The sequence below is a fragment of the Centroberyx gerrardi genome, chromosome 16 (genome assembly GCF_048128805.1).
Source record: "Centroberyx gerrardi isolate f3 chromosome 16, fCenGer3.hap1.cur.20231027, whole genome shotgun sequence".
Taxonomy (NCBI): Eukaryota; Metazoa; Chordata; class Actinopteri; order Beryciformes; family Berycidae; genus Centroberyx; species Centroberyx gerrardi.
In genome coordinates, this window is record NC_136012.1 from 18,709,488 (window position 1) to 18,733,515 (window position 24,028).

General features: G+C 43.0%; 1 protein-coding gene across 1 annotated transcript; it reads left to right on the top strand.

Moving 5' to 3' along the window:
• The first annotated feature begins 579 nt into the window (after positions 1–579).
• Positions 580–24,005, top strand: zdhhc9 (zDHHC palmitoyltransferase 9). The gene is made up of 9 exons (XM_078288965.1): positions 580–1,539; positions 9,197–9,357; positions 12,543–12,701; positions 14,225–14,362; positions 15,815–15,861; positions 16,256–16,360; positions 19,425–19,528; positions 19,889–19,988; positions 20,954–24,005. Exons 1-9 carry the CDS (start codon positions 1,376–1,378, stop codon positions 21,134–21,136), a joined length of 1,161 nt encoding a protein of 386 aa, XP_078145091.1. The 5' UTR covers positions 580–1,375; the 3' UTR covers positions 21,137–24,005.
• Positions 24,006–24,028: the final 23 nt, after the last annotated feature.

Genomic DNA, 24,028 nt, shown 5'->3' on the forward strand with positions numbered 1-24,028 from the left:
TGTAGAGAGGGGGGGACTAATTCAAGTTTAAAGGAAGACAGAAACAACATGAGAGATGCAAAGAGTAGAGTCAGAATTAATTCTAATATTATAAGGGACATAAGGAACATTTTGGAATTCAAGCTCCAAAAGCATTTCTGTTGATGTTGATGCAAAGAATGCCTCACTTGATTGAAAACAGTTAATTTACATTCATCACGGCCTCTCATGTTTTCAAATGTTATTAGTGAAAGGTAATTAACGTGAATCTCTTCCTGCTCAGTGTCCACCTCTGATCACTGGAGCAGTTAGGCTACAAATGGAGCAACAACACTTCAGGGATTATAACCTCAAGACCAGAAAAAAATGCATCAAGTGTCTAAACAATTACCTTCATTAATAAAAATCCCCTGGGTGATACTACAGGCTGGCGATTTTAGCATATAAATGTGGCTTGGATGGGACCTTGTTGTCTCTCCTTTGTTCCTTTTTGTTTCACCTGTTCTGCCCCTTTAAGAATAGACATTTCAATCTAGGCGTGTTTCCTGCTGCCATTGACTAAACCAAGAGCTCGCATCCTGCGGGAAAAAAGCACAGCAAATACACCTTATCATCCAGGCTGCGATTATTTTTTATTTCCCCACTCGCTTCGAAGGAATCCTGCTTTTTTATTTTTATTTTTTGGAATAAGGCTCATTTATCATTTCCAGTCGCATGGTAACAGTCGCATGTATGTGAACACTGAGCAGCGCGCCTGTGTGATCATTTATGATTTATCGAGATGATATGAATGTCAACCGGTCAAGGTCCGCTCTCCCAATGCAAGAACCAACACTGGATTTTTTCGCTTCTTGTGGAAAAGATCTGCCGCAAGCTTTTGGATGAATTTCAGCTACTAAATTACAATATTCACTGGACAGCAAGGGATTCTGATTGTTATTTTTTTTTTCCAGCAGTGTGGGAGTCCAGCCACTGGGTTGACATGGTGCAGTAAGAGGAGAAGCACTTAACTAGAAATATGGATTAAATGATTTTTGATGATGTGACTGCGACACTTAAAATGAAAAGAAAAATGTTTCAAAGTCGTCGCCCTGTAGAGAAATCACTAATATTGTTGAATCAGTCGTTTCTGTGTTGCCAATGGATTGTGTGACACTTTGATTCAACAGTAGGCTATTTGACTAGCAAGGGTGTATGATCAGCTATCAGCTCCATCATCAGCAGTTTATCGTCTCAGTTACATCATTTGCAGTAGCCTATATACCACCTATTAGGCTTACTGTAACTGCTGCAAATTAGACTACAGCCGTAAATATACAAGACTTATACCACATCATTTCCATTTTGAAGCAATTTTCTCATTTACCAAAGAAGGACTATACTGACAAGTGGCACCATGTCGGCGGTAATGATAACACGAAAGGTGCGAAAATGGGAAAAGCTGCCGGGTAAAAACACTTTCTGCTGCGACGGACGGGTGATGATGGCCCGGCAGAAAGGCGTCTTCTATCTCACCCTCTTCCTCATCGTCGGGACCTGCGCCCTCTTCTTTGCATTCGAGTAAGTAATGGCCTTTAAAACCTCACTTCTTACTGCAGTGTTAATGAGCAGTGGACTAAACCTGTCAAAAAAAAAAAACCTGGTCCTAAAAGTGTGGACAGGCCACTTTAGGGCCCATGTGCCTCCTCCCATAATGAGAAATCACTATAATGTTGCTGTAGTGACTTGCAGTTTGTCTGTGGCACTCATTACTGAGTTTATAGTGACCCTTATCCTACTTTATGGTATTTCTTTTAATCTCCTGTTACTATTTCTGTGGTAGTTCATATTTTCTGACCTACAGCTGCCTGATTCTGGTGTAATAATTTTGGATATTTATGTGCTTCTATAATTTCTTATAAGAGTCCTATAATTCTTTCTCCTAAGGGTTTTCTTGGATGATAACTCTAGACTAACACACACTGTTATCTGACCTGTAACCTACTGTACTGCACGGCCTCCATCTGCAATAAACAAGAATTTTCTGTTTTGATAAGCTCCCAAACACACTGTGCTTCCCTGTTTCGCTGCTCAAAAGTGAACTCCTGCGAGGGCAAAGGTTTACGATTGACCACATACTGTAGTGTTTAATATTTAATAACCGCTGCTGTCCAGTGAAAGAGCCTCTTGCTTAAGAGGCAGAGCTGCCTTTTGTTGTCTCAGCAGTTCTGTCTCAACCCACTAGCACAACCCAATGGACCCATTAGCTCAGCACACACACACACACGACCATGTGGGCCCAATTCCTGCCTATCAGGGCGTACCTGGGTGTGAAGAGAAACATGTTTTAAGTGATAGAACATGACTTTGAATCATTTTAATAAAGATCAGCGTTACTGCTTCTCTTCAAGGCCCCACCTTTTCTCTCTCTCTCTCTCTCTCTCTCTCTCTTTCTCTTTCCTCCTCTCTCTCTCTCTCTCTCACTTTTTTTATTCAACCCACAAATCAGGCAGCACGAGTTAGCACAAGGTCTCGCCCTGTAACACTGTAACTCCTCTTGACTGTGGTTGTGTATACAGCGACCAGGCCAAATGGATTCAAACAGCTGAGAGGAGAGAAGACTAGTAGCAGCTCTCTCTAGTGCCAAGCCCTTCCCATCTCTATCCGCTCTGCACTGTAATGGCAGCCCGCTCTCCTGTGGGTCCGGACAGAAGGAGCTGTTGTCCGGCTCGGGGCAGAGAGAGAGACTGATACTGCTGGAGGAGGCCCTGCGGTGACTAATGGCCGGAGGGTCGTTAGCAGGCTACATTCATATTACGGTTGAGTGTAATTATCTCTCATGGGGGGGAATGGATATTAACATGGAGACTGAGCCGGACAGGGGGGGGTAATTCCAAACTCACCATTATAGGGCAATTTGAGACATATCTGATTTAAACCTCTGACATGCTGACAGAGTAATAGTTTTCTGCAGAAAGGCTCTGAGCTTTTGATGCATCTGCAAACTGGCATTGTGCAACTATGTCTAATAGCAGCATAGCACATAAGGTTTATGTGGTATAGTAATGCATGCAATTTGGTTTTATCCAAAGCACCGTACAGTGGCCTTCATTTATCAATATTTCTGTATGTGTAAAAGGTTGAAAATTGATAAAATACAGTGTTAAAATCTATTTAATACACAAAATATGCATGCCAACTTTTTCCAAAGACTCATAATCTAATTTTATGAAGAAATTAGTTTGATAGTGTATATTTAAAACGGTCTTTGTGTAAATGCATGTGTATTTTGCTTGATAAATGACGCCCAATGAGTGTATGCATATATACTGTATATGGGATATAAACCCCTATCCCATGCAGTGCATCCCCATTAAGCTACAGGACAGGACCAAAACAGGACCTGCAATGTTCTGCTGTACCATTCTGTTATTAGGAAAACCATGTTACAGGCCAAATAATCCACCACACATTTTCCTTGTGGCTGTAGTTTTCTTGGATTGGACGACTCGTTCCTTTCATGTGGGCTTGAGGGTGAGCTGTGAGCACCGTGGCGTCGATGTGAGAACAGAGAGGGCAGTGTCTTGGAGCAAGGGCTGGCTCATGTCCAACAACAGCCAAGTAGACATCTCATTTTTATCATTAGCCATCAGCAGCCCGTGCAGGGAGGCTTCTCTGTGCTAGAATTTGTGCTAAATTGCGGAAATGAGCAGCAAATACACAATCGGAAAGCCCAATTAGGAAGAGCCAAACAAATTACTCACTGAAGAGGTGGGCCCGGCCTGTCTTTTTCTTTCTCAGCAGAATGAATTCAAGGATTGCTTGTCCTTAGCTTGTTGGTTCTTTGCCTATCTAGTATCCACTGATCCAATTTTTTAATGGGATTTTACATATGCATTACACTGGGTATTATATGCTGTGAATGGGAGCTTACCTATGATAGCAAGAAGGCTTTGATAGTCTCTTGGCTGATATGCTACAGTGCGTGTCCCCGAAGGCTTGCTCACAGCCTGGGATGTTCACTGGGCCAGCTCCCGTTTGTGTGTTTATGTGTGTGTGTGTGTGTGTGTCTGGTGTGTGCACGCATATGTGCATGTGGATAGCCACCTATGGAGCTTGGATAAAGGAGCAGGAGTCTGGCACACAAGGACAGTGTGTCATCTGTGCGTCTACCCCAGGATGCTGAGCTGTGGGGCCAGGGAGGCGTATGTGCATGTAATGAGAGTGATCCTTTCTGTGTCTGTGTGTGTGTGTGTGTGTGTTTTATGTACATGTATATCGTCACTGTCGGATGAAAACCTTGTATCTCCAAAATGTCACCTTTTCATAGGCTAAGAAAAGCAGCCTTGTTTTTAGCTTGACCACAACACATTTTGAGTTTATCCTGTGGGTAGTGCTGAAACGATTAGTTGATTAATCGATTAGTTGATCGACAGAAAATTAGTCGGTTATAATTTTTATAATCGATTAATTATTTTAGTCATTTATCAAGAAAAAAACCCAAACATTTTCTGGTTACAGCTTCACAAATGCTAAGATTTGCTTGCTTTTCTCCATTTCATATAATTCTAAAATGAATATTTTAGGGGTTTTTTGGCTGCTGGTCAGACTAAGTAAGCAATTTTAAGAATCACTTTGGGCTCTGGTAACTTGTGACATTTTGTAGACTCAATGATTAATCGATTCATCAAAAAATGAATCGATAGATTAATTGATAGTGGAAATAATTGGTAGTTGAGTTTGAAAGGGTTTATACGCCCAAGGATGGTAAAATCATTTCAACACATAATCCTTCAGTTGTAGTGAAAACATGAAAATCACCAAAATTGGGTTATGTGGTTTTTCACATGACACCAGGAGGGCAGGAGGGTGCTCAGTGCGTCCGGCCGGTCACCCGTCTTCTTGTCAGCTTCCTCAAACTGGAGGCTGTAACGAGGGAGCAGGGGGAGGAGGAGGAGGAGGAGGAGGAGGAGGAGTGCAGTGCTGACCGAGCAGAGTGACTGCGGTCGGAGCAGATCTAGTAACAGACCCCTGAGCTTCCCTAGGCATCTATCCCCCACCCCGTCTCCCCATCAGCCAATCAAAACCGTGGCTCCTGGCCCCGGCTAACCAGCCAATAACATGATTTACGCCCGGCTCGGAGAACGTGCTCCCATTTACAATGACGATGATCTACTGGCTTTTGTCCTGTGAAAGCTTCCCTGCCAGGAGGAGTGTGCTGGTTTTTCTGCGGAGGGTGAAATGATTTTGCCCGTATCATGCACCATACTGGGAGGGAAATTGAATACATTTCCTCAGCTCATCTATTTTGTTTCGAATAGATGCTGCCACTCTCCTAGGAGATTTGTGTCGAGATGATGCCATCAGCTTTTTTTGGGGGGGCCTAATCTCTTAGTCTCTACTCAATTTGCAGATAATTATGGTATTGTGGGGACTTGTTAGGCGTGCATTGATTTTCTTTTTCCTCCCTCTGTAAGTGTAGGTGCCTCTTTCCCCTTGCTGTCAGGTCACTGGTATTGTATTTCATGTGCCTGAAATGAAACCATTATCAGGTTTATCATTATTCTCCATTCCACTTTCTATTTAGATTGTTATTGAAGGTTTTTGATCCTATGATGTAACATCGTTAATCCCACGTTTTTTTTTTTTTTAATGACCCCTGCATCTCCTGGTTCATCTGTCAGTCGTTTGCTATTTAGCTGTTGCATAATAAAGGAGAGGGATTTAAAACTATCAGATTTTAGCCTTTGGAGCTTTAGTGTAACCTCTCCCAAATGCATCCACACATTGGATTAGGCTTTCTCAGAGATTAAAAGTGTATGTTTCTGGGCAGATCTTTGCAGTCCGGTGTTCATAGCAAGATGTCTGGGCATGAATCTGACTATATGGCAAAGGCAAAAGTTGTTTGAGATTCCTGCTGCAGAGGGATGAAACCACCCTCTAATCAGAATATTTACCACGGTTGGTAATGGAGTGATTTTCTGTCTGTGTCTGGACGGGGGAAGAGAGGGCAAATAGAGTTTGTGAGCTTTTGTTTTTTTCAGCAGTGCCCTAGAAACGGAGAGAGCCTACAGTTTACAGATGTTCGCATGACAGAGGGAAGTTACACAGGCCCTCTGTGGATCTGCCAGTAGAGCGAGTGCATAATTCATTTATATTGTGATTCATGCCGGTTTCCAACGGATTACACCTATGTTAAGTATTAATAAAGGCAGGGCATGAAATGTTTCGGCAAAGGTAAAACGTCAGGAGGCATGACGGCATGACGTTTAACTCTGGCATGATCTTGGGTTCAGTGGTATTACTGCTTAGCAGTTGAGGTGATTTTAATACGGCAAGATCCCTACTTTAGAAGCTTCTGGTCTCTGAGCTTGTATCATGCTGTGTTGAGAGGGAAATCCCACGGATCAAAGTCTATAGTAGACACTCCTAATGCATCTAATGTACCCTAACCTCCACCCACCCCCGCCCATATCACACACACACACACTCCAGAGTATGTACTGAAGTTCACACCCTGCATCAGTTACCTATTGTTGCCCTGCTGTGGTAGAGATACTGGAGCTACTGCGAGAGCGCTGGTGGCTTTGCATACAGCAGAAGTGTTTCTTACCTTATCTCTTCTCTGTATTCAAAGTCTTGTATTTCAGGACAGGGTTTGATGTGTTGGAAATGATAGAAGTCCACTGCTAAATGATTTTGTGACGGTTGCTGTGGCAGCCCATTAAGTGTGAGCTAAAGATAGCTCATGGGGTAAACACTTAATTTGCATGGTAAGGTCAGGGAAAGAGAATGGCAAAGAATATGTTGGAAGATTACTGAGCACACTCCATATTTTCTAAAGCAGGTGGTGCTGAATTCAATCTCTGATCAAGGCAACAGTAAACATGTCGTCCCACATGAAGGATGCAGTCCCACGCTGGGCCAATCAGTAACAGATGTGTCATCTTGTTTTGACCTGTAATTATAGTGGTAACCCTAGGGCTAATCAGTGTAATTTCAAAAATGCTGGAAGGCAGTGGTGAGATGCATCATTTCCAGAACTTTTACCAAAATCAAATCAGTGAGATTTGCACCAGATGGACAGAGGGATGGAGACCGATCCTTAGTCCTGGCACAAAAAGAGAAAGAGCGAGGGAGTCAAGTAAGGGAGAGAGGAAGTCTGTGAGTGTGTGTGGCGTGTGTGTGTGTTTGTCTTTTTGCGGTCTGACCGATAGCCTTGTTGATGAAAACAGATTTCACCAAATGGATAAAGGACCTGCTTAAGTTTAGGTTTTCTGTTGCATCTGCGGTGATAGATAAACACAGTGTCAGTACCACCCTGCTCTTACAAAGCATGGGAAATGGTAACATCCTGGAAGGATGTGGGGTCTCGATGGGAAGCGATGATCAAGTGTGCCTTGAACGCCGACCAGTCATCATTCCTGGAATTACACATCATCGACAGACTGCTGGCCCGGGCTGCGTCGTCCTGCCTGCTCACTCTGAATTCACTGGCTGTCCTCTGCTGTCTCCGCACTAACAAATGGAGCAAACACACTTCTCAGGCTCGGTCCAGTGGAAATTTCTATTGATTTGATCTCTGCTCTCTTTTTCTATTAGTGTGAAAAAGGCACTACAGGAAAACTAATCAAACCAGTCTGGCAGGTGTAGTGTGCCATTGTCTTGCCAGTGCTCAGGTATGCTGACTTACCTGGCTCATCTACATAGTGGGGCTGAACAGGTGGACTTTGTTCTCTGCTGACTCGCACTTGTTTACTCTGCTACGTCCCTTTCCTTTCGCATTTCCTCTCAACTGTGTGTGTTGTGAGAGAATGAAATGCCACCCAGACAAGACAAGGGAAAATCATGGATGGCACTGGAAATAACCAATCAAATCAAGCTAAACCAGCAGCGATTATTTCAGAATGAAAGTATTAACATGCATTAGTACTGCTTTCAAGCAGATTTTGTCACCCAAAGAGATTGATAGGTTATATCATTAGTTATATTAGTTTATGTAACAAGGCTGTTGCGTTCAGTGATACAGATAAATGGGTGTTGTCCATAATATGTTCTATATAGTATGTATCTTGTAACTTTGTTTTGAAAAATGCTTTACAAATAAATTCTCACTATTGTTATAATACCTTTTGTTGAAGCAGAAATGACTTATTCCAAATCTGTTATGATAACTGGTAATGGACAATATAATGTAGGCTGATTTTGCTGTTATATTGATAAACATCTGTCTTTTGACAATGTTTTCACTCCACATATCATTGCAGTGGTTCATTTTGTCAATTTTCCATATTATGCAGCTTAGCTTATTCATCTGGTGATGTCAGCTGTGTGGGCAGACTTACACATGACATGACACGCAATACCCAGTTAGTCTTGTACAGGATATTGCACAGTGCGTCCAGATCCTGTAGTACGACATTAGTGTTGCATTATGAATATATGATCTCTGCCACATGGGAAGGAGATGAGGCTGTGCAGTTTATCTATTAATAACTGCATGCGGAAGCCTTTTGCTGCTGCTCTCTGCTCTGTCGCAGCACTTTGCACTGCAGCTCACATCTGTTCTCCCAGTGAAGACCGGGCCTTTTGGACTGTCCTGCTGGCTGCAGTATCACTGGCCTGGCAATTGGACTTATGCTAATGTTTCTCCACTCCTCCAGAAGGTGAGGGGAGTGTGGCATAATGTTGTTTATTCACCACCGTGACTTCAGCGCGGTCCAGAGAAAGGGCAGCTCTTACAGGCTTCGGTTCATGACCTTATGCTGAGTACACCGCTTCAGAATATGTATGATCTTGTCCTGTCGCGCCCCGTCGGCACACGCTGCCCTGTGGGGTGAAAATTAGGAAAAGCTAATGGTCTCTCGTGAGTTATCTGAGAGGGCTCTGCTGTTTCTGTTGTGCTTGTTATCTCTGCAGTCTTACTTTGTGTAGACGGGAAGCAAAAAATGATCTTTGCTCCATGTAAAAATAGATTTATTTTAAATCAGAGAGTATTTGTTTTTGTATGAAATCAAGACAAGGCAAGACGCAATAATTTTCCGCCTGCAATTCTGTCATGTACTGTGATAAGGCCAAGCAGAGTAACTGCATTTAATAATTGCGGCTAGAATGCTTATGTCAATGTTTATCACTAAATGAGGGAAAACCAATTTCCTCCTCTCACCGTATCTAAATAAACTCGACCCTTTTCCACTGGATCTTCATTCTCAACCACGATCCTTTTGTTCTTCTACAGATGTCCATACCTGACTGAACACCTGTCTCCTGCCATCCCAGTTTTTGCTGCTCTGCTCTTCCTCTTCGTCATGGCGATGCTGCTGAGGACCAGCTTCAGTGACCCGGGGGTGCTGCCGCGGGCGCTCCCCGAGGAAGCCACCTTCATCGAGATGGAGATTGGTGAGTTACAGGGACTGTTGACACCAGTTTTAAAACATTTATCCCTTTAGGTGTAATGGACTTGCAAGCACTTGTTTTGTTAATGCAGATAATAGTTGAAAAGAATAAAGCCAACTTACTAGCATCCCCATTCATACACCTTTTAGTGACAATGTGCTGATCCAATGCAGATCTTCGTCGGGTTTGAACTTGTGTGTGGGCTTTACCTCTTTTCTAATGTGACTTACAGCCCAGTACTTCACCTTGATGTGTGCACAACTATTAGGCAAAATCAGTACTGATAATGTCACCAGGCACCAGCCCCTTATCTTCATCCATTCAAACACTATGTCAACAGGACAAAGGATTATTACAGTTCGTGTGCCTGTTCCGCCATCATGCAGATAGGCGTATTCATTCTTCTTTTCCTCATAAAATGCCATCCGGGAATGTGGACTGCAAATGAAGTGGGAGTCTATTCAAGTGAAAGCGTTTTGGAGGCGTGAATACTTCAGCAGGAGACGGCCTCGGCCCTGTTGGTTTATTCATGTTTGTTATGCTTTATGTTGCTAAAGGTTGGGGCCGCTCATCCGAGGATGTGGAGCTCCGTCTCGCCCCTCTTTGCTCTGAAGTTTTCCTCTCCATCTGAAGTAGAAGTAGACAAATCCACACATGCACATTTTTCCTAGCAAAAGATCCGGTTACCAAGACAAGCCATATGTTTTAATAATGACAACAATACTTGGAGATTCCAAACAAAAAGAAGCATGCGTTGTTCTCCTCATGTGTAAGGTTTTGTTTTTTATGACCACTTCCTGGGCTGTCCAGACTCTCTCCTCATATCTGGAGGGATAAGCCTGTCCACAATATCTCTGCAACAGCCCTCCTCCCTCCTCCCTCCTCCCTCCATCCTCATCCCTCCCTCCCTGCGTGGCTGTTCAGCGTTCACAGATTCACAGTGTCCTTCAGCCATCACCCGTCCTCTCTTGTTTCAGACCAGAGGCGCGGGTGGAGACCGCTCTCTGCGTTTGACAGAGGAGGGCTGTAAAAGCAAGGCTGAGGCATTTGGTCCTCTGAGGACGGCCGGCCGGTCGGCAGCTCGCGCTTTCCTCCGTCGTGGCAGTGACTCATACCGCTCGCTGGATGATAATGGGCTCGGTGGTTTAACTGTCTAGCTACGGCTGCGATGACCCTGGTGGAGGATGTATTGCTGCTGTATGTAGCCTACATGAGGAAATCTCAGTGGAAGCATCTATCCGATAGAGCAGTGCTTCTCAACCACACATTAGAAACACACACACACACACACACACACTAACACAAATCGACTGAGCCTTATTTGTGTTACTGAGTACCGCATGGATTTCTCATTTGCCTTGACCTTGATCAGCATGTAGTCTAACTCACCCTTCAGCCTACTTTCAGTCTTACACCTTCCCCTTTTTGGCTTCCCTTTTCACACGCCACCTTGCAAGTTCAGGCAAATTTCCCCAAAATAGCAAAAGGTTCATCACTCAGATGCTAAAATGAGCGGCGTGACTGTGTGAAGAATATGCACTGCAACAGCTAAAACAAACAGTTGAACATCACCCATCCCACACGTATAGCTATTCAACAGTATGTTTTTAATATGCTAGGCTAGCTGTTTGCCTGTGCTGTTATGATGGAGCGTGGGCGCGCTAAAGGTAAACAGGCAGTGAGGCAGGCAGGTATGGACACTGAGACCCAGAGCTCGGTCTGAGGCGGAGGAAGGCGCGGTGATGAAGCCTCCCCGGCCTCGCTGCTCTGTCACTTCAGCCTGTTAGTGACTGGTCCCCGGGGGGAATGCTAATACGACGAGAGGCATCCTCTTGGAATATATAATGGCATTGGCAGACCGAGCCTCGCCGCCCGAGGGAGCGGCATCATCCCCCATGAGTGATGACTCATTAATTTATTCTCCGCTGTTTTTACCCTGAAAGCTACATCCTGTGGATTTATAATGCCCAGTGTTTTGTCTTGTGCTAGATTTTGTGCAGTCAGATAAGATAATTTTCACCGCTTTCGGATATTGATCTGTGCATTTCTTATGGATGGTTATTGCGCAAGTTTTTAAGGGCGCTGGGTTCACTGCTGTATGAAGGCAGGAAAAACAGTTTTGCTATATAACACAGCTAAGAATGTTGAATTGAGAGCTTTATACAAATGATAAATGTGTGATTTAGTTAATATAGAAATATTGAACTGCAACTCTACTCACCTCAGAACACTTCCCCCAACCCAGATAAATGCCTATTTTTTTTTTTTTTTTGTTGGGTTTTTTTTACCTCAAATGAGCATGCTTGCTCTTTTCCAGCAGCTCCTGCTTCACGTTCACCCAGTTACCCACATTCACACCTGGGAGCTGCCCAGTACGACCACAGTCTTCTACTGTCGGCCACTGAGCAGCTGCACTGGAGCAGCTGGGGGTTAGGTGCCTTGCTCAAGGGCACGTTGATGGCAGTGGCTGAGGGTGGGGAAAACATTACTCATTCACATTTCCCAAACACAGTTTCCCAGCCGTCCAGTCACTAGCCTGCTTCTCTAACCTCTAGGTAATTGCCACCCAAAATGATCAGTGATTTTAAGCCAAGAGCAGTGAATGTAGGAAAATTTGACTTGATCACTATGGTGCAGAAGCAGGACATCCTCATGTGATAGGTATTCCTGTTTGTTTCAGCGGTAGCAGGTGACTTTATGTCCTAACATAGCAAGACACATTGCATTATGGTCTTGCTGGTAAATAATATTAACAGCTCAGCGATGATAACAGACCGTCGTAAATACCGGGTTCAGCCAATATTGTCATTCAATGACATTCTCAAGGTTCAGTCTTTCTGATTTATGACTTATTTCTTTCTCGCCTCTGTCGCCTCAATCTTACATTTCTCACTGCCCGCTAAAGGAAAGGTCTTACAGCTGGTGTGTGGCCACCAAATGGAGGCAGACAGCAGCCTGCAATGAGATGGTGATAGATCAGATCCGATGGAGAGATTATGCAGCTGCACAATGTGAAATGCAGTTTGGGAGTAATGGATTTACGTGAGCGTTAACTAAACAATGCCTCCATGCCTCCTGCTGCATGCAAAACCGGCTCTTCTGCGTGTCGCTTATGTGTGAACATAGTTTATTGTGTGGCCAAGACTGCCAACATCTCTTGATGCCAGTGTTGTTTTGTGTTTCCACAGAGGCTGCCAACGGGAACGTCCCCGCAGGGCAGCGACCGCCACCTCGAATCCGCAATGTCCAGATCAACAACCAGATTGTCAAGCTCAAATACTGCTACACCTGCAAGATCTTCCGACCGCCTCGTGCGTCTCACTGCAGTATCTGTGACAACTGTGTTGGTAAGAAATAACTTCTCTAATCCTCTCCCTGCCGCCGGTTAATATATTTTACAGACAAAGGCTTTTACAAAGTGTGAAAACAACTCATTGAAACGGGTTTATTTCAGAAATAGAACGGTGAGTAATGTTTCTGTGAGTGGGAGACTGAAGAATAACTTGAGAGACGACGATGATTACTGAAGCCTTGACCTCATTCTCCTCTCTGCATTGATTTGTCACAGTGATGAAATTATTTTAAAAACCGACATTTATAAATAAATGTTGGGCTAAGCAGACAGAGTATAAAAGTTTTGAAAAAGACAAAAACAAACTGTCCAAGGGCCGGCAACTTCACAGACAGTAGTTTTTTGGGAATGTGCTTTGAATATTGAATGCTGTTTTATGTGTATGTGTGTGTGTGTGTATGTGTGTGTGTGCGTGTGTGTATAGCCGTGCCGTCTTAACCCTGCAGAATAACAGTCATTTGGCTGCTGCTGATTGAGGAATGCTTTTGAAGGGAGCGTAGACTCATAGGTGATATGAGAGGAAACAGTGGAGGCTCAGTGGAGGGAGTGTACGCTCAGTCACTGTGAACACTGGGCCGTCTGTGTGGGGCGAGTCCACCTGCTGTAGGAACACACACACACACACACACACACACACACACACATTGACTGAACATGACACAGCAGCATGCCTCAATCCTTCTCTTACTGCAGTTTCCTCCTCAACTTAACATTGTTTATAGCAGTGAAAATCTGTCACAGAATATTTAGTATAATAAAAACTGGCCCAACACATATCACATATTAGATTTCGCTGTTGTCCTGTGAAAACCCTGTAATTCCAATTTTGGTGAGTTTCATGTTTTCACTCCAGTTGAGGGATTACATGCTCCTCAGAGGGTTGAGAAAACTTTTCAACCTCTTGGGGTTATGAAAGCAAAAGAAAATCCACAGGATAAAGTCAAAAATGCATTGTGATCAAGCTAAAACAAGGCTGTTTTTCCTAGTTCCTGAAAAGTTGACATTTTGGAGATACAGAGTTTTCACCTGACAGCGCCGATTTGTTCATGCCCAGTGATTGTTAGCCATGTATACTTTAACCTCACATCAACCCCAAGTTGCTGCACGTGTGCGTTTGCGTCTCCATGTGTATGTTGTTGTGAAACTCCATCCCGGGTGTACAGCGTTGTCTGCGACAGGGAAAATTGTAAAGCAAGATGTTTACCTCTGTTGTCCATCTGACCCTGGCCCGCTCTCACCTGGCTGTGCTCCAAATGAAAGAAGAGGAGTGGAGGAGCGAGGAGACAGTGATCACTATATTTAGACTAGAGGAATAGGGAAATGGATCCAGTAGCATGCGCAAGGCCGCCTGCGTCTTTGAGAAAATGACCGCAAACGACTGACATTGGTGTATTTTTATATTTGATTTTTTTTCCCCTTCAAAAGGTGTAATGTGTGTTTTCTAGTAGCATTGGTGAGACCAGAGCTTAAGGTACATTTTACACTTTTTTACCCCTCTTCCTTCTCTCTCATCCCCAGACCGTTTTGACCACCACTGTCCCTGGGTGGGCAACTGTGTGGGCAAGAGGAACTACCGGTACTTCTACCTGTTCACCCTGTCGCTCTCCCTGCTCACCATTTACATCTTCACCTTTGACATCGTCCACGTCGTCATGCGTAAGTATCCTGCACTGAACCAGGTTAAAGTCCCCATGCAATGAACTCCCATTACTTTCACTTCCTGGAAAACAGAGTATCTTTCATCGGTGACCTCATGCTGCACCAGTAGGTGTAAATATAAATTTCTAACCAATAAAACCATCGGATTTTTTAACAGTCCCGCTCCTCCGCACCCTTCCCATCAAATGAAATAGCCTTTCTCTCTCTGACTCATATTTCCCCCTCTTTTGAATGATCCCTCATTGCATTATGTCCCGCCCCAACATCGTTTCAACTGGAAATTCATCAAATCAAGGAAGTAAAGATGTAATTTCATGGGGTCTTTAAGTAGAAATATATCAGGATTTTTTTCCCAGGACTGATTGAATAGGAAGAGCTCATATTCAGTAATGGACTTGATAGCGCTTTATTTTCCGCGTCCGCAATTTCCTAATAATTTTCTAGAAAGGAACTGCTAATTTCTTAGGAAGTTTCCTGGAAAGAACCATGAAATGATGCACTAATTATAGGGAAAATAGAGAAAGAGTTCAATGGTAGTTGGTAAGTTCCTCCAATTTCTTCTGTTGTTTCCAAGACAGAACCATGAAATTATGTAGAAATTATATAGAAAATTAGAAATGAACTAAAATTAATTAAGAATCCAACAAATAACTATATTATATAATTGTATGAATAATGACTTCTGATAATTGACCTCTGCCTATTATTTTCCCAATAAATAGTTTATAGTTTTGGAGTTCGTTCCAGGAAATTCTTTTAGAAATGACTCCAACAGACTGCTTACTTTTTCTGTATAACTACAACATAATTTCATGGTTCTTTCCAGGAAACTTCCTAAGACATTAACAGTTCCTTTCTAGGAAATGATTAGGAAATTGTGGACCCAGAAAATAAAGCGTTACCATGGACAAAGGAATGTACAGGTGTGTCATGTAGGAGCTGATAGCTGAGAGAATGTGACAAAACAGGAAGGATGACCTGTCACATAAGAAAACTACCACCTAAACATACGCGCACACACACACACACACACACACACACACTGAAACTGAGACCTGTTTCGGACCAGGCTTTCCCCCCGGAGCGTGACTTGACGTGCAACAGCAACTGACTGCTTGACATGCTTTTCTCTTTCATCATCCTCCCGCTTCACTATTCCACCCTACACAGACAGATGATGAGGAGACGGCTGGAGCCCGGGCAACGCTTCCACAGTCAGGATAATTAGCTCTGGGCATGTGATCTTAATACAGCCGGCCCCATCACTCTTTGAACGCCATGTGTAATATTAAAGAATCGGGCATTTTTAACAGCGCAGAATGAGTGAGGAGACTGAAGAGTACGGTCTGTCGTCTTAGATAGAGCCTGAGGTTGTTGGAGAGTCTGTATCTGTGTGTGTGTGTAGAGGACCTTCCTTTTTAACTTCTCCCTGTGTTGTTCTGTTCGCAGGCTCAGTGGATTCTGGCTTTTTGAGCACTTTGAAGCAAACACCTGGAACATATCCTTTTAATCTCTGACCGCTGCATACCGCAAAACCAGCTGCCGTGTGCGCTATATTTACCCGCTTTCTCAGGATAGAAATTCAAAGACATCAAAGAATCCCATCAGCCATGACACCGCAGTTAAAGCAATATCACATTTTATGGTTTGAATTGAAGTAAAACACCCAGCTGGCCATTTCATTCCTCCCTTTGCTCTGTAAATGCCAGTATGATGGTACTTCAGGAGTATACTGACCTCCTGCTTTTGTCCCCATACTCTTATTTCCTTTGGTTGAAGGTCACTGGCTTTTGTTAGGTTGTATAATTGTCTGCCACCTGTTGGTCACTGTTTGATCAGCGTCCATGCAGGAAGGCAGATAACATCTGTTGTTTTCCTTAACTCAAGTTCACTGTGCTGGAGGTGTTGGTGTGTTTCTTTACCCTGTGGTCAGTGGTGGGACTGACTGGCTTCCACACCTACCTGATCTCCCTCAACCAGACCACTAATGAGGATGTAAGTATAACTATTAAAACATGTTATGTGTCATTAAGGCTGTTTGTCCCTGAATCCATCAACCTGCACAGATTAAAAATCACACTAAAGTAAAACCCAACTGCAGTAATCCGTCCAAGGATAGAAAGATGAGAAGATTCTCCACAGTGAGGACATTTTGCCGGTCCTCATTTCTTTAACATCTTCAACCCTGCCATCATCACAAATGCATGTTGTGTGGCCAAGCTTTGTTCAAACCCACAGAACTTTATTTTAAATTCTAGTCAAGATCCCAAGGTTCCCAAAGATACCAAATATGTCATGCTAAATGACATAGAAATGTGTATAAAATGATGTGCAACACATGGATTTTTTCCATTTGATGTAATGGGGCATCCATAAAAGTGGTGTTTTGGGTTTGAATATTTCACACAATATAAGCAGCTATAGCTTCAATCAAGCAGGTGCAGAATATGTATGTGACATTGTTGTACATGCATATTCTACATTTTCTAACTTTGAAGCTACTTAAGGGGAAAATCTGAGTTTAAGGGGGCAAAGGGTTAGTTTAAGGTTAGATCTTGAGTTTAGGGTTAATCTTAGAATTAGGATCAGGATTAGGTTTAGTTTAGGGTTAAGGTTAGGCATGTAGTAAAGAGTGTTAAGGTTGAGGGTTAGGGAATGAATGTAGTCAATGAATGTCCCCAGAAGTATAGTATTACAAACGTGTGTGTTGTGTTGTGTGTGTGTGTGTGTGTGTGTGTGTGTGTGTGTGTTGTGTGTACATGTTATGATCAGCCAGCATGGCCTTCACGTGGCTGGAAAGATAAACATAGATGCTCAGGTGCCGCTGTAAACACGGCAAATTTCCAAGAGCACAGAGCTGTTTCCATGACAACCACACTGCCTCGGTCCAGACTGAGAGACGAGGGTTAATAAAACATTATCATAAACTGACATAAAAATAAAAACAACTGTCTTGCCTACTTGTAAAACGTATACGTCAAATACATCAAATGTTTTTAGTTTCCATCTTTTGTTTATGTGCAGGGTAGGGTAGGGTATTTTGGGATGGGAATTTTTGGCTATTTTTACTGAATGCTAGTTGAAAGATTCAGGTAAAGACATTTTTAAAATAATTTCTGATTTATTATTTATAGGCTATTACACAATACCTGTTCTGAGCTTCCAAAAACACTAAAACTAGAACTGAAACTAATGAAACACTAGACTAAAAGTAAACGTTTGTAAAAAACAATAAAAACTAAACTTAAAAGTACCAAAAGCACACATAACTAACCAACTGAAATTGAAATAAAAATAGAAAACTATATAACAATAAAACAAACAAATAAAAGCAATAATAACCCTGCTGCTTGCCAGACCTCCCTTGAAGCAAAGTTGACCACAGGGGGGTTTTGCTCTTTCATTTCACCCATTTTTTTTGAGTTTATTTATCATTTATTTATCCAGTTCAGCCCCGTTGAGGCCGAGGATCTCTTACAAGGCAGCAGCAGCAGCAGCAGTCGCATTCTGCTCAAAGTTTGAGCTCTATGACAAATTGGTCGGTAAATATTTTGAATGCGAACAGCGGCAGTTGGTGCTGTGTCTGCTCACCAGCGGGGCGACGCTGCCTAATGATATAAAAAATATGCACAAATGGCAGCTGCTCAGCTGTAAAATGGGTAGCTGGAATCAGAACAAAATGGGACCAGCTGATTACTGACATCAAAGCTTCCCAGGCTCTATGGGAAAAGAGTATTGATTGCTTCAGTATTACCATTGAGTCATTATCTAGTTCATTGTTAGGCCAGTAATTCTATCAGACTCCACACACACATATACACACTAACACACACACACAAACGCGCTGATGAAAAGTAGATGATGACGGGTGGTGATGCAGTTGGATGAGCCCACAGAGGGAGTAATTTATGTTGTGTCTGTGTACAGTACCGTAACAGTGTGTATACTTTATTTGAGGCTTTGTCAGCCCAGATCTGACTGCAGTGGCTCTGGCAGGGAGCGCAGAGCGACAGCAGTGGTGGGAGGTTCTACATGGCTGAAAGCTAGAGAGTGCTCTCATACTTTATTGTGATGATTAATTTATAATTCCCTTTTTTTGTTCCTCATGGGCTGGCTGGCCTCATTTTTTTTTTTTTTGTATCAGTAATGAGCGATGCAATATGCACCTATAATGTTGCTCCAGGAGCGGGAACAATGCCTGTCATCCTGGCCGTTTCAATATCTGTGATTGGCCTAATAATAGATGCATCGATACCTGCAGGGGCTTGGCCAGCAGCCAGAAATACTGGTGTGGCAGAGAGAGAGAGAGAGAGAGAGAGAGAGAGAGGGAGGGAGTGGGAGAGAGAGAGAGAGAGAGAGGGAGAGGCAGAGAGAGAGAAATGAGAAAAAGATAGTCAGGGAGAAAGGGAGGAACAGCGGTGAAAAAGAGAAGGCACCTTGAGTGCTATGGCTGGCATGGTCTCTCATGGGATGGCACATGCTCTGTCAGCTGTGTCCGCAATACACACACACACACACACACACACACACACACACACGCATGAATGCCGAGGGAACTTGTCATTATATATACCATATGGGCAGGCTGTTACCTTTATCTGTAGTGTCTAATATTTTATACATGGGCCTGAATATACATTGTAGGAAGAATAATTTATCACCGGAGGAATCCTGTATAAGATTCCTCCGATTTATTCAATGAATTATTTAGGTGGTTTTAATCTCTCGCTGCCGTGCTTTTTCGCACCCGTAGCTCCTGGTGTTCCTGTTTAAACCAGGAATCATTAAATCCCTGACAAGATCCCTTTTGTAGGTCAAGCCCAAGCCTGTGGGAACAACATCTAAAAATGGAACCGTGCTTTTGAATAAGGTATAAGCACAAGGAAATTCTTTTAGAAAGGCGGCCGATCAATTCGCTCTGTTTCGCGGGATTGTAAGCGGTCAGGGTGCTCAGGATCTTTTAAGGTTTAGACGCGGTTTGGAATTGGCTGATGGTTTGGTGAAACTATCAGGTTGTCTGCCCCAATAATGGACATTGTGTATATTTTGTTTTCCCCAGATCAAAGGCTCGTGGTCGGGGAAGAACAGAGTCCAGAACCCTTACAGCCACAAGAACATCATCAAGAACTGCTGTGAGGTGCTGTGTGGGCCGGCGTACCCGAGGTAAGACTGTTAGATTAAGTCTCGACTCATACAGTTGTGCCAGGGAACTGAAATATGCATGAAGAGGAGAAAAAACAAGAAGAGAAAACCATGTTAACAGGGTACACACCCATCCTCACATCTGCACACAGATTCCCATTTAAACCATTTATTTTTACATCATAAGTGAACCAAACCTAACATGTAATCTGTATTTTTGTTGTTTTCATGTTAGCTATGCTCACTTTGGCTTTCAGACTGTGATAACTGCATGATGTCATCAGTCAGTTCGCTGTGTATCTGTCCATGTAGTGTTTTTCCATTCTGGTGAATAAGGAACAGGATGTTGTTGGTGACTGATAGTCTTGTCTTACTCACCAGCGTCTTGGACAGAAGAGGACTGATGCAAGAGGATTCGCCTGCTCCTGCAACCCCTGGCGCACCCACCTCCGACAGCACCAACCCAGTGCCACAAACCACGGTGAGCCAAGAAACACACACACACTCTCACTGTTGTACCCTCCCCCTTCACACACACACACACACACACACATGTCTGTGGCTCTGGCTCTAAAATGGTTCCAGCCTGCAAGACACCGAATAGCGCACAGTGAGCAGGCATAAAACAGAGTCTAAACCAATTACAGAGCACACTGGGGAGAGCAAAGCAGGTGTGTGAGGAAACAAAGTGCTGTGAGTGGAAAGCGTTTTTCCTATCGCACTGACATTGATAATCCACCTTGTGACTCATGGATATGGAGCCATTTTGTGCCTCTCTTTACACAGTTGCCATTGTGTATCTGTGTATAATCCTTCCAACTAATTTAATAGATTTTGCTTGGATCCATCCCCATGAATAGCTATATCATTAGATAAGCTTGTGCTATGCCAGCTTATTCATATTTAAACATGAATCTGGCATCTCTCTTCTCTGTGCAGCCAACAGATGATGTTGGCATTAAAACATTTTATTGTCACATGCATACTGCAGGACCTCATATTGTTCAATTTTAGATTATTTAACTGGTTAGGGAAGATCCAGTCACTGTTAATTTAATTTGGAGCACTGTTATTCTAGCATGATTGAAATAGAGAATAGAAAGCTACTCACTACAACAGGTGCTGGAGGCGACGGACCGACCGTGAATTCAAAGAAAAAAAGCTTCTGCACACTGTCTCCAATGCAAGTTTCACATAACAATAAATGTGAAACTTGCATTGGTGACAGTGTGCAGAAGCTTTTTTCTTTGAAAGCAGGATTGAATTAAAAATGAGTATGTCTTTCCCTGATTTTAGCCATTTGAATAGGCCATATTGCGCCTTAGCCACAGCTACTGTTATTGTTTTTGTATCTACTTGTTTTCATTTGTGTGATGCCTGCTGCGGTTCAGATAGTCATTAGTAGTTGCATTTGCCTCATTTCAGCATGCAATTCTCTGCCTACAGAAAACCACAGCTCCACTCATCCCTAATGAGCACACACCTGACGATGCCAAGCCGAGCATCGACTCCTCAACAGAGAAGACCTCCTCCCCCGACGAGGAGGAATCGCCCGCTCCCAAGCTGCCGCCGCTGGCTTCGCCCGAGACCGACGTAGACGCCTCCATCATCAAGGACAAAGCCCACTAGCTGCGTGAAGGGGGCGGTCTTCCTCCTGGCCCCTCCTCCAGCCTCCTGCTCGGTCAGGAGGCGGAACATTAATAATCAATGTCTGATTACTGTGCGGGTGACTCAGTTATTCTTCGACTCCTGCCCTACATTCCACCTGAAAAGCGGAGTTACAGCTGCAGCCCCCCGCCTCTTCCCTTTTCTCCCAACCAGAGGCTGCGGAGCTGTTTGATTGACAGTCGCTCCTGTGGGAAGGGGCGTGATCTAATGCAGCTTCCTCTGTCCCCTGAACATTGCATGGAAAGACACACAAAACAGACACATCGGGGAAAAACTGCTGGAAGAACTGCAAAATAACACGACATTCCCACAGGTCGCCCGTGGGCTCGCTCTGATTGTCAGTGCTACTTTTACTTTATTTAATATAGCATAATGACATTTATTGTGAGAGGCCAGTTCAAATATACTCTTAGGATTGCAAGTGTCTGACAAAGACAATATTCCTTCTGGACATGTGTAAATGTTCGATCATGCATACGGTCAGTTTTCAGTTTATCCAGTGCACACATTACATGCCCTATGCAATTCATGGGAAGGCTGGCCAAGCAGCTTTTTTGACAAGTGTGGATACAAGGGTTACACCTACAGTAGTGAGCATAAGTCTGTCAGTACACAATGATGTCTTGGTAGGGGGGGGGAACATGCAAATCCTCAGCTGAGATAGAAAGGCAATATCTCAGAAGCTCCCTCCAGTCACGTCAAAATCTACCTTGTATTCTGATATTGCTGCATTCAGTACTGTTGTTATTTGATCTTTTTTTTTTTAATCGATTTGATCCAGATCAACGACTGTCCTTCCATTTTTATATCGTCGAAGATGCAGAGTGGTGTCGGTGCTCTGAAATAGTAGAAGTTGTTTCGGAGACTGTAGAGTTTGTACAGTACAGTCTTGTATCTAGGAGACACTTTGCCAGTGTCCCAGTGTGTATGAGGGAAAAGGCCTGATTGCTGTTGATAGTAGACACTATAGTAACAGTGCCTTATAAACAGTTGCACTATCATATGCAACTAAGGTCGACTAACAGAGAAGCCCTTCGACTCCGTTCAAACCAGAGATACATACAGTGTTTCATGAGAAATGTCACCGTTTATACACTACCAATTAGACTATGAGAAGCAAAAAAAAATAAGCAAAGCCATTGTTGACTTGTACATAGTTTAAAGTAGGTATAGATGTGCTAAAAACCTCTCAGCTGATCGGTGAGGAGGACAGATGGCAGCCAGGTTTGTTGATTTTGAGAGAGAGAGAGAGAGAGTGTGTGTGTGTGGCCAGTGTTAATTATTCTGCCTGTGAGCTTGAACACCTCCTCCTGCAAATCACGCCACAGCTCATCATCCCCGGAGTCTGCTCTCTTCCTGCTGCCCTCTCCCCTCTCTTCTCTCACACAATAAAACCGCTGCTTTGAAACAAAATCTCTCTCATATTCAACACGCTCTGCGCTCTCTCTCTCTCTTCTCCTTGCACACTTGCTGTGAGAATTATTCCTGTATTTCCAAAGCCAGGCGGCCGCCACTGAAGGCTCGTTATCACGCCGTGTAAGGCCGAGACAGAGAGGTGTACGTTTATCCTCCTTTTTCACACATCTGCGTGTTTCGCGTCAAATGGATCACAGCATTTATCAAGGCTTGAGAATTTTAATTTGTTTGGGTCACACAGATTATTACTGAAGGGGATTCACGAAGACGACGAGAGACGGTCCAGATAATCCTAAGTGTTTTAAGTGATGCTAGTTGGTAGCGAGAGTTTGTGTTAGTCATTGTGTTGTATGCAAGACAAGAGTTAATGTTTGTGAAATATACTTGTATAGAAATTCTAGTATATCAACAGTGTCATTATTGATTAGACCCTGAGATCTGCCCGAGACAATTTATTGAACACACAGCAGAGTCACAATTATTGTAACTCCTGAAGAATTCAATTCAACTCCAAAAATATTGGCTGCATTGCTACTATATAGTATGAATTAATCAAGCAGAAGTGCTGAAAATGTCAGTTGCCAGGAATGATGGCAGCTGTATTATTATTTCATTTTATCTTATTATAATTTGGGTGCAACACTGGAAACAATTTGTTGAGAATGAAGACTGATATTGGATGCTTTTAGACCATGAAAGATAATCCATATTATATCCATTATCCATATTTACTTTCACTATACTCGGATAGTTAAGAACCTGGAGAGAAAACCGACATGTCTCCGTGGAAAGATACAGTAAAATGGCTGACAGTATTGTTTCTGTGAAGTGTAGAAGAGTAATTGCTGAATGTTTAATTTCCAATGAGCAGTACTAACCCAAAATCAATCTTTAAAGCAGAATTTGGCGGTTTTTCATTCTGGAAAAGGTATTTGAAGACAGTTTTAGTCGACTTCATGGCTTTGCATTGCTGTCACCGAGAAGCAAGAATGTATGTGATCGATTGTCCATAAAAGATGGGATGTTTGTGTTGAATTCCAGTGTATGGTGGTTTTAAAGTGAATTTTACTGGGACTATTGGACCTTAGTTATCACCACTGTGGGTTCACAGTTCTGACTGAGGTGACTGTAGCCTGCCAAGTTGAGCTCAAGAAAAACTCAACATTTGCTTAACATTTGTATTTATGATTTCTAATGTTAAAATGACATGACAGGGTCAGATCTGAATGCTCTGATCGATCTATTACATTGCATCATGTATACAGATACAGTACTATACCATTGATGGAACTTATTTATGTTCACTTTGTTTAGTAATAACACTGTGATTATATGTATTTCATTCAATTTACTTCACTTCTTTTTACATGATCGATGTGTCTGGTAAATAAACAATATTGTCTTATTATTATTATTTCATGTCTCGTGCTTTAATTG